This window comes from Manihot esculenta, chromosome 1 (genome assembly GCF_001659605.2).
Source record: "Manihot esculenta cultivar AM560-2 chromosome 1, M.esculenta_v8, whole genome shotgun sequence".
NCBI lineage: Eukaryota > Viridiplantae > Streptophyta > Magnoliopsida > Malpighiales > Euphorbiaceae > Manihot > Manihot esculenta.
Genome location: NC_035161.2, coordinates 28992236 through 29005082, shown reverse-complemented (window position 1 = coordinate 29005082; position 12847 = coordinate 28992236). Strand labels below are relative to the sequence as shown.

The 12847-nt window shown below is 37.0% G+C and overlaps 3 protein-coding genes across 6 annotated transcripts in view; 2 read left to right on the top strand and 1 right to left on the bottom strand.

The window, feature by feature from the left end:
• LOC110629722 overlaps positions 1–4452 on the top strand; it is a 48051-nt gene extending 43599 nt beyond the window's left edge. For all 3 annotated transcript variants that reach the window (XM_021776818.2, XM_021776825.2, XM_043956634.1), the window contains 4 exons: positions 2373–2524; positions 2642–2712; positions 3324–3480; positions 4039–4452. In XM_021776818.2, coding sequence (XP_021632510.1) covers positions 2373–2524; positions 2642–2712; positions 3324–3480; positions 4039–4203 — 545 coding nt within the window. In that variant the 3' untranslated portion in view covers positions 4204–4452. The remainder of the gene's footprint in view (positions 1–2372; positions 2525–2641; positions 2713–3323; positions 3481–4038) is intronic.
• Positions 4453–4600: 148 nt separating this feature from the next.
• LOC110629752 (subtilisin-like protease SBT2.5) lies at positions 4601–8958 on the top strand. 2 transcript variants are annotated; one of them, XM_021776864.2, is made up of 9 exons: positions 4601–5138; positions 5226–5376; positions 5460–5857; positions 6028–6123; positions 6290–6359; positions 6495–6777; positions 6930–7255; positions 7604–7871; positions 8185–8958. In XM_021776864.2, exons 1-9 carry the CDS (start codon positions 4999–5001, stop codon positions 8868–8870), a joined length of 2418 nt encoding a protein of 805 aa, XP_021632556.1. In that variant the 5' UTR covers positions 4601–4998; the 3' UTR covers positions 8871–8958. The 2 variants fall into 2 exon arrangements, with proteins under 2 accessions (XP_021632556.1, XP_043812573.1); XM_043956638.1 differs by having other exon boundaries at positions 4601–5376.
• Positions 8959–9122: 164 nt separating this feature from the next.
• LOC110629744 lies at positions 9123–11016 on the bottom strand. The gene is made up of 4 exons (XM_021776851.2): positions 10766–11016; positions 10410–10691; positions 9528–9710; positions 9123–9445 (listed from the first exon to the last, which is right to left on the bottom strand). The coding sequence occupies exons 1-4, from the start codon at positions 10766–10768 to the stop codon at positions 9386–9388; spliced, it is 528 nt and encodes a 175-aa protein (XP_021632543.1). The 5' UTR covers positions 10769–11016; the 3' UTR covers positions 9123–9385.
• Positions 11017–12847: the final 1831 nt, after the last annotated feature.

Sequence of the window (12847 nt, the reverse complement as noted above, 5' to 3'; positions counted from 1 at the left end):
CGGAGCGGCAAAGCAGTGACAGACGATGGGTCACGTGCTGGGAAGCGACGGGTCACGCGCTGGGAAGGGGTGGCGCGTGAGCCTCACGCGCAGGCTTTTCCGGCGTCGGAGCTGGTCGATCGGCCGACGGTAGTCCGACGGTTCTCCTGGTGCCGACGGTGAGACAATGAGAGGCTCCTAGATGGGTTAGTACTAAAAAAGGTAGATCTAGGATTTTGAAACCCTAAAGAGGAAAAATTGAATTTGGACCCAAAAAATTAGGAAAAGGCTCTGATACCATGAAGAATTTTGGGGAAAATTTTGAGTATTCTTGTATTTCACTCTTAATCTTTATAATTGGTCTACATGACTATTTATACACAAAGAATCATATCTAAACAGGAAGCAAATAATCAAATAATAATTACAGAAATAATTAAGAATCCTAATCAGATCAAATCAAATCCCTAGAATCAGATAGGATTAGTAAATAAGTCAACACAAACAATAGAACTGGCTCCAGATATAGGAATAAAAGAACCATCTGCGATTCTGACAGTGTCTTTTTGTAAACATGGAAGATAATTAAGGAAGTGTTCAGAGGAGCTCATCACATGTCTATTTGCACCAGAATCAATAATCTATAAAGCAGAATCAAGAGACGAAACAAAAGTATTATCAGAAATCCTTACATTACCCACATAAGTCACTACTGTTTCAAGAAAAAACACCACCCTTTTTCTATAAAAAAAACAGCGAAAAATTATTGTTACTGAAAAAAGAATTACTGTTCACCGACGAAAAAGGCCTGGTTCACCAGATTCGAAACGCGACTTGAATGTGAGTCTGTCGGAAAAGATCACTGCCGGAAAAATCATCGGAAAATGTCTCTCATGCCGGAAAAAGGTGAACCAAGTTACGGGTCCACACAAGTTAGAGGTGCGAGTTGAAGGCGACTCTGCCGAAAAGGATTACCGTCGAAAAAAACCACTAGAAAATATCACACGCGCCGACACATGGGAAAGACACAGAATCTTGCGAGGGCGCGTGAGCTTCAAGCGCGTGGCTTTTCAGCATCGGAGCTGGACGGCGATGGTCCGGCGACCCTGCTGGTGGCGGTGGTGACGGCGGTATGATGAAAAAAGATTCCTAGATAGGGTAGCACCAAAAAAGTAGATCTAGGGATTTATATCCTAAGAGAAAAATTGAATTTAAACCTTAAAATTAGAAAAAAAAAAAAAAAGCTATGATACCATGAAAAATTTTGGAATTAATTTTTTTATTTTATTCCAATTTAATTGATTTTTTTATTTTATTCCAATTTAACTTAAATTAGGAATATTTACAATAAGAATAAAATTCCTTAAATAAAGCCTAATTAGGATCCAAAATTTGAATCCTCCGAATTAGGAACCTTCTATGTTGGTCAACATTTATCTTCTCTTTCCATTTGCATCTTCTCTCTTCAAAATGTATTGCTTTTTTTTTTTTTAACTTCCTCTCTCTCTCTCCCTTGACTAGCAATAGGAAAAGTATATTACCATCGGCTGTTCACCATCTGTCCCTTCTCAGCTTTCTCTCTTTCCCCTTCTGTTAGGAAAATTAAGTTTTATTAACAGAGAAGTTATGGAAGAAGAAATTGAAAACCATCATTACTAATTGTTGAATCCCACATCGGTTGTGTAAAGGGGTAATGTGCCCCTTATATGGGCCATAGGCACTCCTTCCCCTTGAGCTAGCTTTTGGGGTAAGTTAGGCTGGCCCAAATTTAACATGATATCAGAGTCTCTCATCCGATGTTAGGCCTCTCATAAATATGTCACGCACCAGTAAAACTTCTGAGCGTGAGGGAGTATGTTGAATCCCACATCGTTTGTGCAAAAGGTAATGTGCTCCTTATATGGGCCATAGGCACTCCTCACCCTTGAACTAGCTTTTGGGGTGAGTTAGGTCTGGCTCAAATTTAACACTAATGACCAGAATTTCTCTCTCTCTCTCGGGACTTATACATCTCAATAGTCAATAGTGACTCTTGACAACCTCCTTCCTTGTTACCCATCTATTGTCTGTAACCTGTAACAGAAGCAGAACCAAAAACCTGAAAGAAGAGCCTGGAAATTATTTTTTACAGGAAGATGAGGCCAATATAGCTGATGAGGTGGAATGGAGGAAAATGATATGCATGCATGGCCCAAATTAGTTCGGGATCAAGGCTTAGTTGGGTTTAGTAGAGAGAGTGCAAAGCATAAATCTAGGACTTTATGCCAACTTAATTATGATGCCTTGGGGAATAACTATTTCAAAAGCTTAGGTTCTAAGAAACATGACCTTGATTCATATTGAGTACTTCATTTCTTAACAGACATTTTAACTAAAGATTATGATGAATGCAGAAATGGAAAAGGAGGATGAACTTCTCGATCAGTCATTTCAATATAGAATTTTGACCATGAAAAGAATAAGAGAAAGCCGACAACATCTTATCCTTGTAGCTTCTTTCCTTGATCGAATACCTAACCTAGCTGGTTTGGCACGAACATGTGAGGTATGTGTTTGGTGTGCATTCTGGTACTTGTATAAACCTTGACTAGTGATTGCTGCATCTCAGCTAAGCATTTATCATTTATATTTTTCTCTTCATTCCAGTTATTATTCCTTGCAGGTATTTAGGGCATCGGGATTAGCCATTGCAGATGCAAGCATATTACAAGACAAACAATTCCAACTCATCAGGTTTTCATAATAATTGGCTATTATTCTTCCTTTTATATTTTTATATTTCTTCTGGATGTTCAGTTTATTCCACAATTTATCCACAAGGCTAACAATAATATGCAATGCAAGCTATAGTTGTGTACATATGCACAGACATGTTTCTGTGCAGAGGCATAGACACATTTTTGTTTAGTCTTCTTTCCTCAAGTATAAACTATATGATGATAAGGCTTTTAAATGGTTTGAGAATAATTATTTGCCTCAAATCAGAGTTCAATAACAGTAGAAATGGGGTTTGATTCACACACACACAAAAAAAAAAAGAGTTCTGCACAGAGGTATTGCATATCCAAAGTTCAAGTGCAACCAATATTGAAAATTTATGTGATTATAGTCTATGTTTTAGCTATACTAAATCATGATTCAGATTTTGCATCTCATCTCTCTTATGATTGAGGTTGAACCAATTGCCTATTGTTGCCAATCTGCATATCGTGTTTATTGATTTAGATGGCTATGATAGCTGTTGGGGTGATTTTTCCTTCTTGTGAATATTTTGATTATATGTTTAGAAATTGATATTAGCGGTCTTTGTTCATCAATTGTTTGCATGCGTCTTGTTTTTTCAGTGTGACAGCAGAGAAGTGGGTGCCCATCATTGAAGTCCCTGTAAATAGCGTGAAGCATTTTCTAGAAAAAAAGAAGCAAGAAGGCTTCTCTATCTTGGGATTGGAGCAAACAGCAAATAGTGTGCCCCTTGATCAGTATGTCTTTCCTAGAAAGACGGTGAGTTACTCTTAAGCTTACCTTGTTGTAGTTAATTCAACATTAATTTGGTTTAGTCTTTATTTGTTTGGTAAATTTAGATATGATTCTATAATTACATGATTATGGATATAAATGTTGAGATATTCTATAGATTGTTGTGATCCAGTAGTTATTGGAGCTAATTTTGTGCAACAAACAAGAAATATAGTGGATCTCTTGTCAAGGTTTTTGAATATGAGAATGTCTTCATTATTCATTCATTAAAAAACACTTCTTCTTAGCTTTTTTTTTTCTATATATATAATGTTAAAACATAACTTGCCAACTTACATGATTGGCAAGTGAAAGAAGGTTTTTGCTTATTCTGCCCATGCTTATTTAAGAAATAAGTCCAAAAAGAAATCTAGGCTTAAAATAAGATTAAGAACATTTCCATCTTATATTTCTTCAAAAGGTGAGGTGGGGAAATTGTGTTTCCTTCTGTACCTCTGTGGTATGGCACCATCTTTTTACGGAGATTTATCATATATTTTCATGAAAACTACAAAAAGTGTGCTTATTTGACTGTTTCGCTAGGTCCTGGTTCTTGGGCGTGAAAAGGAGGGCATACCGGTTGATGTAATCCATATGCTGGATGCTTGCGTTGAGATTCCACAACTGGGAGTTATTAGATCGCTCAATGTTCATGTCAGTGGAGCCATTGGGCTTTGGGAGTATACTCGACAGCAAAGATTTCAATAGTTACTCAATTTTGACAGTATTTTATCTCAAATGTATGTCTTAAAGCACATTTACATGATACCTTCAGTGCTTACGAGCTGGAGGCTGAATTTGTTGCTTCTGTAATTCATTTGTTTAACATGTCCAGTTGCAATGTTGTAGAATCAGATCAGGCTGTCTCCTCTTTGTTGCCCTTCTTGTTTAAGTGTATGAAATGGGGCTAAAGAAAAATTGTATTATATTCTAATAACAGAGTTTCATTTTTGGTTCTATCAATTTGAATTCCATGTTCATTTTGAGAAAGTTGCATGGACTTTACCAATACAGACCTGAAATTGCATTCTTTGGATCAAACTATTCAATGTTATGCATTGGGATAAAAACAGGGAAGAACCACAATGCAAGCTCATCACTTTGAAGGTGGCTTTTTGAGAGCATATGCTACGGGTTTCCAAGGACCACAAATGCTGTGTTTTTTTTTTTAATTATTATTATTTATTATCCTTTCACTGTTTCTTCCCTTGGAGAGGGGGCTGGGAGGGAGGAAGGAAATGGGTTAAACCACGTGAATCAAAGTTGGTAGAAAATGAGAAAGGCATGCTATCAAATTTGTGTAATGGGAGGAAGATTGATAGATGAAATGAGCTGCATTGTTTCAACCTTGCACCTACAGTAATTTCTCATCAAATTTGCCATGTCATGAAGTCTTGATCTCCAGCTTGTGGAATCTGAGGGAAAGCAAAACAATAAGATTTTTTCCAGTTTCTTCACATTCTACTTAAAGAGAAGGCTTCTCTCACTGAAGTCATCGAATCAATGGCTTCCACCTTCACTTTAGTTCTCTTCACTTTTATCATCACACTTCTAGACCCCTTACCTGTTGAAGCCAAAGTTTTCATGATACTAATGGATGATGAACCTGTTCTCTCTTTCCAATCCAAGCAAACAAAAGCCAGGTTTCATTTTTTTTTTTTTTTTTGGCATATGCCTCTGTTTTGTGAAGCCTGTCCTCATGCAACTGGCTATATGTTAATGTTATGTAGGATTGAAGAGGAGGGTATGGCGCACAAAGAAAGATTGAGTAATAGACATGACTTGATTTTGGAATCTCTACTCCAGAAAGGCACCTATACCAAACTCTACAGCTATACTTACTTGCTTAACGGGGTTGCCGTTCATGCCGAGTCGGAAGAGGTAAATACATGTGTAGCAAAATACTTGCTTGACGCTAATTTATGAGCATGATTAGATTGACAAAAGTACAAGATATTTTGTAGATATTCAGCATTCTGAAGAATGCAAAAGGAGTCAGAACCATACATGAAGACGTCAAAATGGAAAAGCTTACAACACATACGCCTGAGTTTCTGGGGATTCCTGCTGGTGTTTGGCCAGTTTTGGGAGGCGCAAAGAGCTCCGGTGAGGGGGTAGTAATAGGTTTGATTGACACTGGAATAAATCCTCACCATCCTAGTTTCACAAATAATTCGTTCTTGGGATCTTTACATAATACCAAATTCAGAGGAAAATGTGCCACTGGAAAGAAGTTCCCTTCAACAGCATGCAACGGAAAAATTGTTGCAGCTCATTATTTTGCTCGTGCAGCGATTAATGCTGGCGATTTCAATGCCACAAGGGATTTTGCATCCCCCTTTGATGCTGATGGTCATGGAAGGTTAGTCACTTGATATTTATTGATGTTTTAATTCTATTTTAATTTTTGGGCTGATAATTTTTATCTTTTACCATCAATGAGATCCTTGTAATTGGATGGCTTTACTTAGCTTATGATCTCTATTCATTTACATCAATTTTGAGTTGATTTTCTCAAACTGATGCCTACAGCCACACAGCTTCTACAGCAGCTGGAAACCACAAAATACCAGTGATTGCCAATGGCTTCAACTATGGAAATGCAAGTGGCATGGCTCCTGGAGCAAGGCAAATTACAACTTCAACTTCTGTAATCTTGGCAGGCCTAATTAATATATCTAACTATAATATAAGTTTCCACTGTAAAACTTTTCAGAACAGATTTTTGGCAAGTCATGTTCTACATCTCATTTGAGCTGTGTTGTTTCATTTTTCCCCCCTTCTCTTCGTGTAGGATTGCTGTGTACAAAGCTTTGTATACCTTCGGAGGTTATATGTCAGACGTTGTGGCTGCTGTTGATCAGGTTTGTTTATGTCATACAAATAGAAAATGAATTGTCCATTGCAACAGAATTTAGCATATGAGAAAATGATCATTACACTTCAGTTGGCTTATATTTTGTTATATTTTATTTTAAGCCATTAACAGTTTGCTTTAGGCAGTCGAAGATGGAGTTGATATACTAAGCCTCTCCATAGGGCCTTCAAGCGTTCCTCCTGGTCCTTCTGCCTTCCTGAATGTGCTAGAAATGGAGCTTTTATTTGCTACAAAAGCTGGCATTTTTGTTGTTCAAGCTGCTGGCAATGGAGGCCCTTCTTCCAGTTCAGTACTTTCTTTTAGCCCCTGGATCACCAGTGTTGCTGCCTCTGTCACTGATCGCAAGTATAACAATACAATCATCCTAGGCAATGGACAAAGCTTCTCTGGCACTGGCCTTGCCCGTAATTTTTCAACTCTCACAATTTGTCCTTATTCGCTAAAAGTATAAATGAACAAACCAGATATGTTGTTGCTGTCTAAAGTTTCTTATATTCAATCCTCACAGTAAATAGCAATCAAAATTTTAGAATTATTTTGGTTATAATTTGTGCAGCCCCAACAGCAGGAGAAGCACCCTTCCCAATAGCTGCAGCAATTGATGTCTCACGTAGGAACATCACCAATGTAGTAGAAGTTGAAAGCTGTCAACATCCAGAACATTTCATCAGATCGTTGGTCCGGGAAAAGCTAATCATTTGCACGTATACCTTTGAATATGAGGATGTAAACATAGCAACTGTTGAAGACACCATTAAAAAGATAGGGGCTGCAGGGTTTATAATCACAATGGATCCTGATATTGGTTCTGAGCAGGTCAAGGGTACTACAATGACCATGCAAGTCCCTGCAATAATCCTCAACAATGTACAAGCTTCCTCGGTATGACATTATCAATTAATGTATATTTCAATAACAACAACAAAATTACACTTGAGTTATTCTGGCCTTCTCCCAAAGGATTCTTGCTGTAAGTGTAAACCACTATGGTTGTAAAATGATGATCTTCCTCTTTCATCTTTCTTATCTTTATTCTTTATTATTATACCACCTTAAAATATCATTTATTCCCTTTCCATGGCTAATGAATGGTAATTCTCATTAACATCATCTATTCCTAATTGTTTATGACAGTGATGCCTTATGACGGCTATGACTTTGTTTCAAACTCGGTAATATGGATGTATTGTAACTCACTTGATTATTGAATGTGAATCATTTGCTATGCAGGCTTTATGGGAGTATTATAACTCAAAAACAATCAGAAGCAGGAGTGGACAAGCAGTGGTTTTTGCTGCAAGAGCAAGAATATTGGATGGAAGGCAAGCATTCTTTACTGCACAAGCACCAATAGTTGCATCCTACTCCTCTAGAGGTCCTGATGTGAACAATGCACTTCTGCAAACTGCTGATGTCCTCAAACCAAATGTCATGGCTCCAGGATCCTCTATTTGGGCTGCATGGAGCCCAAATAGTGAGGGAGATCCTAACATCAAAGGTACTGACACCTTATAAATTCAAATATTTGCTTGAAGTGAAAGTAGTGACTACTTTCTGAGACTAAGGAATTCCCAAGTATGGAAAGCACCTCACTTGTGTATTGGTCGTGGAATTGGAATAGAGCTACTTGCCAACCAAGCCAACATTGCAGGTTCAATAAGTACTATTTTAAGACTAGAACATTTCAGCCAAACACTGCTGCATCTGCTACCAAACTTCTTCGAATGCATCATATGTTTTGCCTGCCTAGCAGAAAAGCTCCCCTGTTAACTTTAAGAAATTGCTAAGTTGTACATTTTCATTGATTTCAGGGAAAAACTTCGCACTTGTGTCTGGTACTAGCATGGCAACTCCTCACGTAGCTGGCATTGCAGCTTTGATCAAGCAAAAACACCCGAAGTGGAGTCCTGCAGCTATCACCTCGGCAATGATGACAACTGCTGACACAACTGATCATGTTGGCTCTCATATTTTAGCACAATCAACTAACCAGCTAGCTCCTGCTACCCCATTTGATATGGGGGCTGGATCAATTAATCCAGCCCGGGCCATTGACCCAGGCCTCATATTTGATGCCCAGTTTGAGCACTATGTTGAGTTTCTTTGTGCTGTGCCTGGGGTGGATGATGATTCTGTAAGACGAGCAGTAGGAATTGGGTGCCCAACACGGAGAAAAGCATGGTGTTCAGATTTGAACACAGCAAGTGTGACTGTTTCAAATCTAGTTGGGTCAAGAAAAGTGGTTCGATGCGTAACTAATGTGAGTAGAAGGAATGAACTATACAGAGTGAGTGTAAGAGAACCTTTGGGTGTAAATATTACTGTCTCACCAAAAGTTTTCTGGATAAGAGGTAATGCCTCAAGGCATCTTAGGATTTTGTTGAAGGCAACCAGGGCCACAAGAACCCACAGATTTGGAGAGATCGTATTGCATGGAAGTAGAAATCATGTTGTTAGAGTTCCTGTAGCTGTTTATGTTAGCACCACTTTGAAGTAATGAGTGCCCTATGTTTTCAAGCATCTCAAATATCTGGGACACTTTCCTGAGCCAAAGTTTTCTCATGCTATAGATCTTTTTTTTCTCTTAGTTTGTGAATATGCAAATAGGATACTTTGATTACCACTGAATCACTTTTCCAAATGCAGTAATTTTTGGAGATAAATATTCTCTGCTTTATTTCACCATATTCTGGAAGAAAAAAAGATCACAGATATTGTGAACTATAGGGAAATGTAATTATGAAGAAACTGAAAAAAGAATCTGCTAGTAATCACATTTCATGATTTTAATTTGAATACTTAAAATGCATCTAGAAATTGTCTTTATTTGCTAATGACATGATATCACGAGATACTATTTTAATATAAAATTGAATTACAGACTCTGAAACTGAAATATATATATATATATATATTTTACTTCTCCCATTATTATAAATGCATCATTTTCCAGAATCAGCATTTCCTTTCATGGATGTCAAAATCCTCTCAATGAAACCCTATATTGAAGCTTTACCTATGCTTCTGCAGCATTGAAAGCAATTTTGTAATGAAACCCCTCTTCTTTTGCACCTGAAGGAATTGGAAACATAAGATCTTTGTCTATTACATCAAGAAAGCAAGAAGAAATTCTCAGACTACATTATTATTACACCTCTGGGCTTTTCATGACACCTTTCATGGCATTGCTTTTAGGACCAGTTTGCTTCTTTTTCCTCTTTTCTTTCTTGGCTTGGACACTTGTCATAGATCTGCAGAACTTGAGACTCAAGATTTTCCAGTTGCCTAGACAGTGTGGAGTCCTTTTATCTTTTGGTTTTCTTTGGACAGCAACAGCCTATGAGGCAACCAGCAATTAATTTTCGTTGATAATTGGTTCCTTATTAATTTCATGCATATTACATAACGAGGAAAGAAATTTGTTTGATACAGGAGCATAAACAGAAGATATTATTCTTACATTAGGGTGTTTCAACTACTGCAATCAAGGATTCAAGCTGTGCCAGACGCGACAAAATCATATCATAATTGCAGATTATTACATACCAAATTTTTCAAAGCATAGCATTAAAAAGAAAGGTAATTATATAAGAAATTTATTAATTGATCTCTCGATTTTTAAAATATATTAAAAGGTTTATTAATTAATTTTTTTTGTTAGTGTTAACCGTTAAGAACAAAAAAAAGTTATTAGTTGATCTTTTAGTTTTGTAAAATTATATGCTATTTATTCTTTCAGTATTTATTTAACATTTAATTATTAAAATTAATAGAATGACTAATTAGTAAATTTCAAAATTATGAGAGGTGTATTTTTCAAAACCAAGAACACTAACTAATGCCCTACAATGGGGACCTAGTAATTTTCCCTAAAAAGAATGTATTTGAATACTTGATCATCACAGTATCACCACCTAAAAACAAGATTAATTAAAACTAAAGAAAAAGAAGAACAAGAATATAAAGAAATTTCAATGGTTGAATGAAATTTTCTTCTGATTATATATTTATAAAGAATAGAGTTATCGTTTGATACCTTGACTGCAGGTTGCTGGATGTTGGAAGAGACTGGCTTTGGATCCAATAGGTGAGAGGATTCTGCAGGACGAACAGACAGCCTGAGGCGTTGAGAGTAGAGAAGAAGCTCAGCTCTTCTATTGTATCCTTTACCAGTAGGCTGATCACCACCCTTGTCTTGTTGGATGCTATGATAGACGTAATGGTGATGGTGGTGATGCTTGTGGCGGTGGTCCTTTGTCTTCGTTGGTTTCTCCTCATATACACTTATTAGCACTGCCTTCTTCAGACACAACTTTGCCTGAAACTTAAAGACGTCAGCCTGAAACTTCTAAACATAAAACACAGACAGACATAGAGAGAGAGAGAGTTTACCATAATTTAGACAGAGATTTGTTGGTTTTGTTAGGAGAGATCATCATATGTGTACACATTCCTTCCTCTATATATATAAATGTGTGCTTAACATATATAGCGACTGTTGCGTACTCTTAATCTTGTATGGAGCCAATGGAGTCCTTACATCATTAATCCAGACATTTTATCTCATTTGTTGTACGATGTGTTAGAGAAGCTAAAGGAGATTGGTGATGCCTGGCCAAACCGACAACTCCAATGCTAAGCCTTCGCCCATTCTTTATTGGATGAATCGATTTATACAAGAAATTTTTATAAGTTGCTCGTGTTACATCATGAATCAAATCTTGATAAGTATCCTTAAACCTTTAAATTATAAATACGAAAAAATATTATTTAGTTTCTATAATATACAAAAATTTACGAATAGTTATTCAATTTAAAAAATTATATTAAAATATTTCTAATATTTTAAAAATTTATTAATTATAATATTACTATTAATTATTTTAATATTTAGATCCTATAATTTTAAAAAACTTATTAATTGATTTATAAAATTTTTAAAAGATTTATTGATTAGTCATTTTTTAAATATTTTTATAATACTTAAATTAATAAAACTAGTAGATTTTTTATGATATTAAAAATATTTTAATATATTTTTTAAAATCGAGATCTTATTAATAAATTTTTTTATATTATAAAGATTAAATTATAATTTTTTATTATAGATATTTATTTTATATATACCACTTGATTAAGTTGAATTTGTAGTCGATATTGAGAGTCATAAAAAAATAAAGGGAGATTTACTATTTAATTTATGGATATTACTATTATTAATAAGTGAATTCCTGCATTTTTAGAAATATATTAAAACGTCATTATCTTTTCTTTTCGTCAACCAAATAATGTTTTTGTAATACCCGGCTAAACTCTGGTATCGGAATTCCTACCGTCCGGTGGAATTTCGGGTGTCGGAGACCTCTAGAAGGGTAGAACCATGTTTTTATAAAATGTTTTAATGTGTTTTATGTTTTAAACATGAAAGAAAATGAGTTTTTGCATGAAAATAGCATTAGAGGAAAACTCAGGTTCGGCCGCCGAAACTCAAAGTTCGGCCGCCGAACATGCATGCTTTTTGGGTGAGCCTTAGGCCCCCAAAGGCATAAGTGAGGGAAGTCCAGGTTCGGCCGCCGAACATGGCATGCATGCGAAGGCACGTTCGGCCCCCGAACGTGGCCTGACCAGCCACTATAAAAGGGTCCCTTAGCCGAAAAGGGCGAGCTTTTTCTCCATTTTCGGCCAAGGTGAGTTCTCCGCCGTCCCTCACCAATCTTTGATGTTCTTCCTCTAGATCTTTCAAGATTTTCATTTGTTTTAACTTTGTTTTGAAGATTTGAGCTTTTGAGCAAAGTTTTGGAGCTTGGAGGTTCAAGAACCCAATCTCTTCCACCTCCGAGTTTTAGGTCATCTCTCTCTCGGTCTTCAAGAGGTAAGAGCCGATCTTAAGCTCATTGCATATTTTAAGTAAGTTTTAAGTAGATCTATGGGGGTAGAATGCATGTTTAGGTTATGGTTATGTTTATGGGTTTAATGTGTGTTCTTGAACAATGTGGATGCTTGATGTGTTGTAGCTGGGGTTTATGATGATTTGAGGCCCCTAGGAGCATGTATGCTTGTGTTTGTGTGTTGTAGAATAGGTTTGATGCATGTTTGGAAGGTTTGGAGATGAAATGTGCAAAAGGAGCCAAGTTTCTGCCCTTTGGCAGAAACCAGGTTCGGCAGCCGAAGGACTTTCGGCCGCCGAACATGGCTGGGGAGGCAAGCCTTTCGGCTGCCGAAGCCTGCCCCCGAAAGGAGACTTTCGTCTCTGTCTGGCAGTTTCGGCCGCCGAAAGTGCCGCCGAACATGCATGAGTTTCGTCTCTGTCTGGGAGTTTCGACCGCCGAAGGTGCCGCCGAACCTGCCTGACTTTCGGCTCTGGAGGGACTTTCGGCCGCCGAACCTGCCGCCGAAAGTGCCCTGTCCAGGCCTCCCTTGCATGTTTTTCTATGGTTATTTCATGATGTTTTAGGGGGTTTTTGGGAGTAGTTT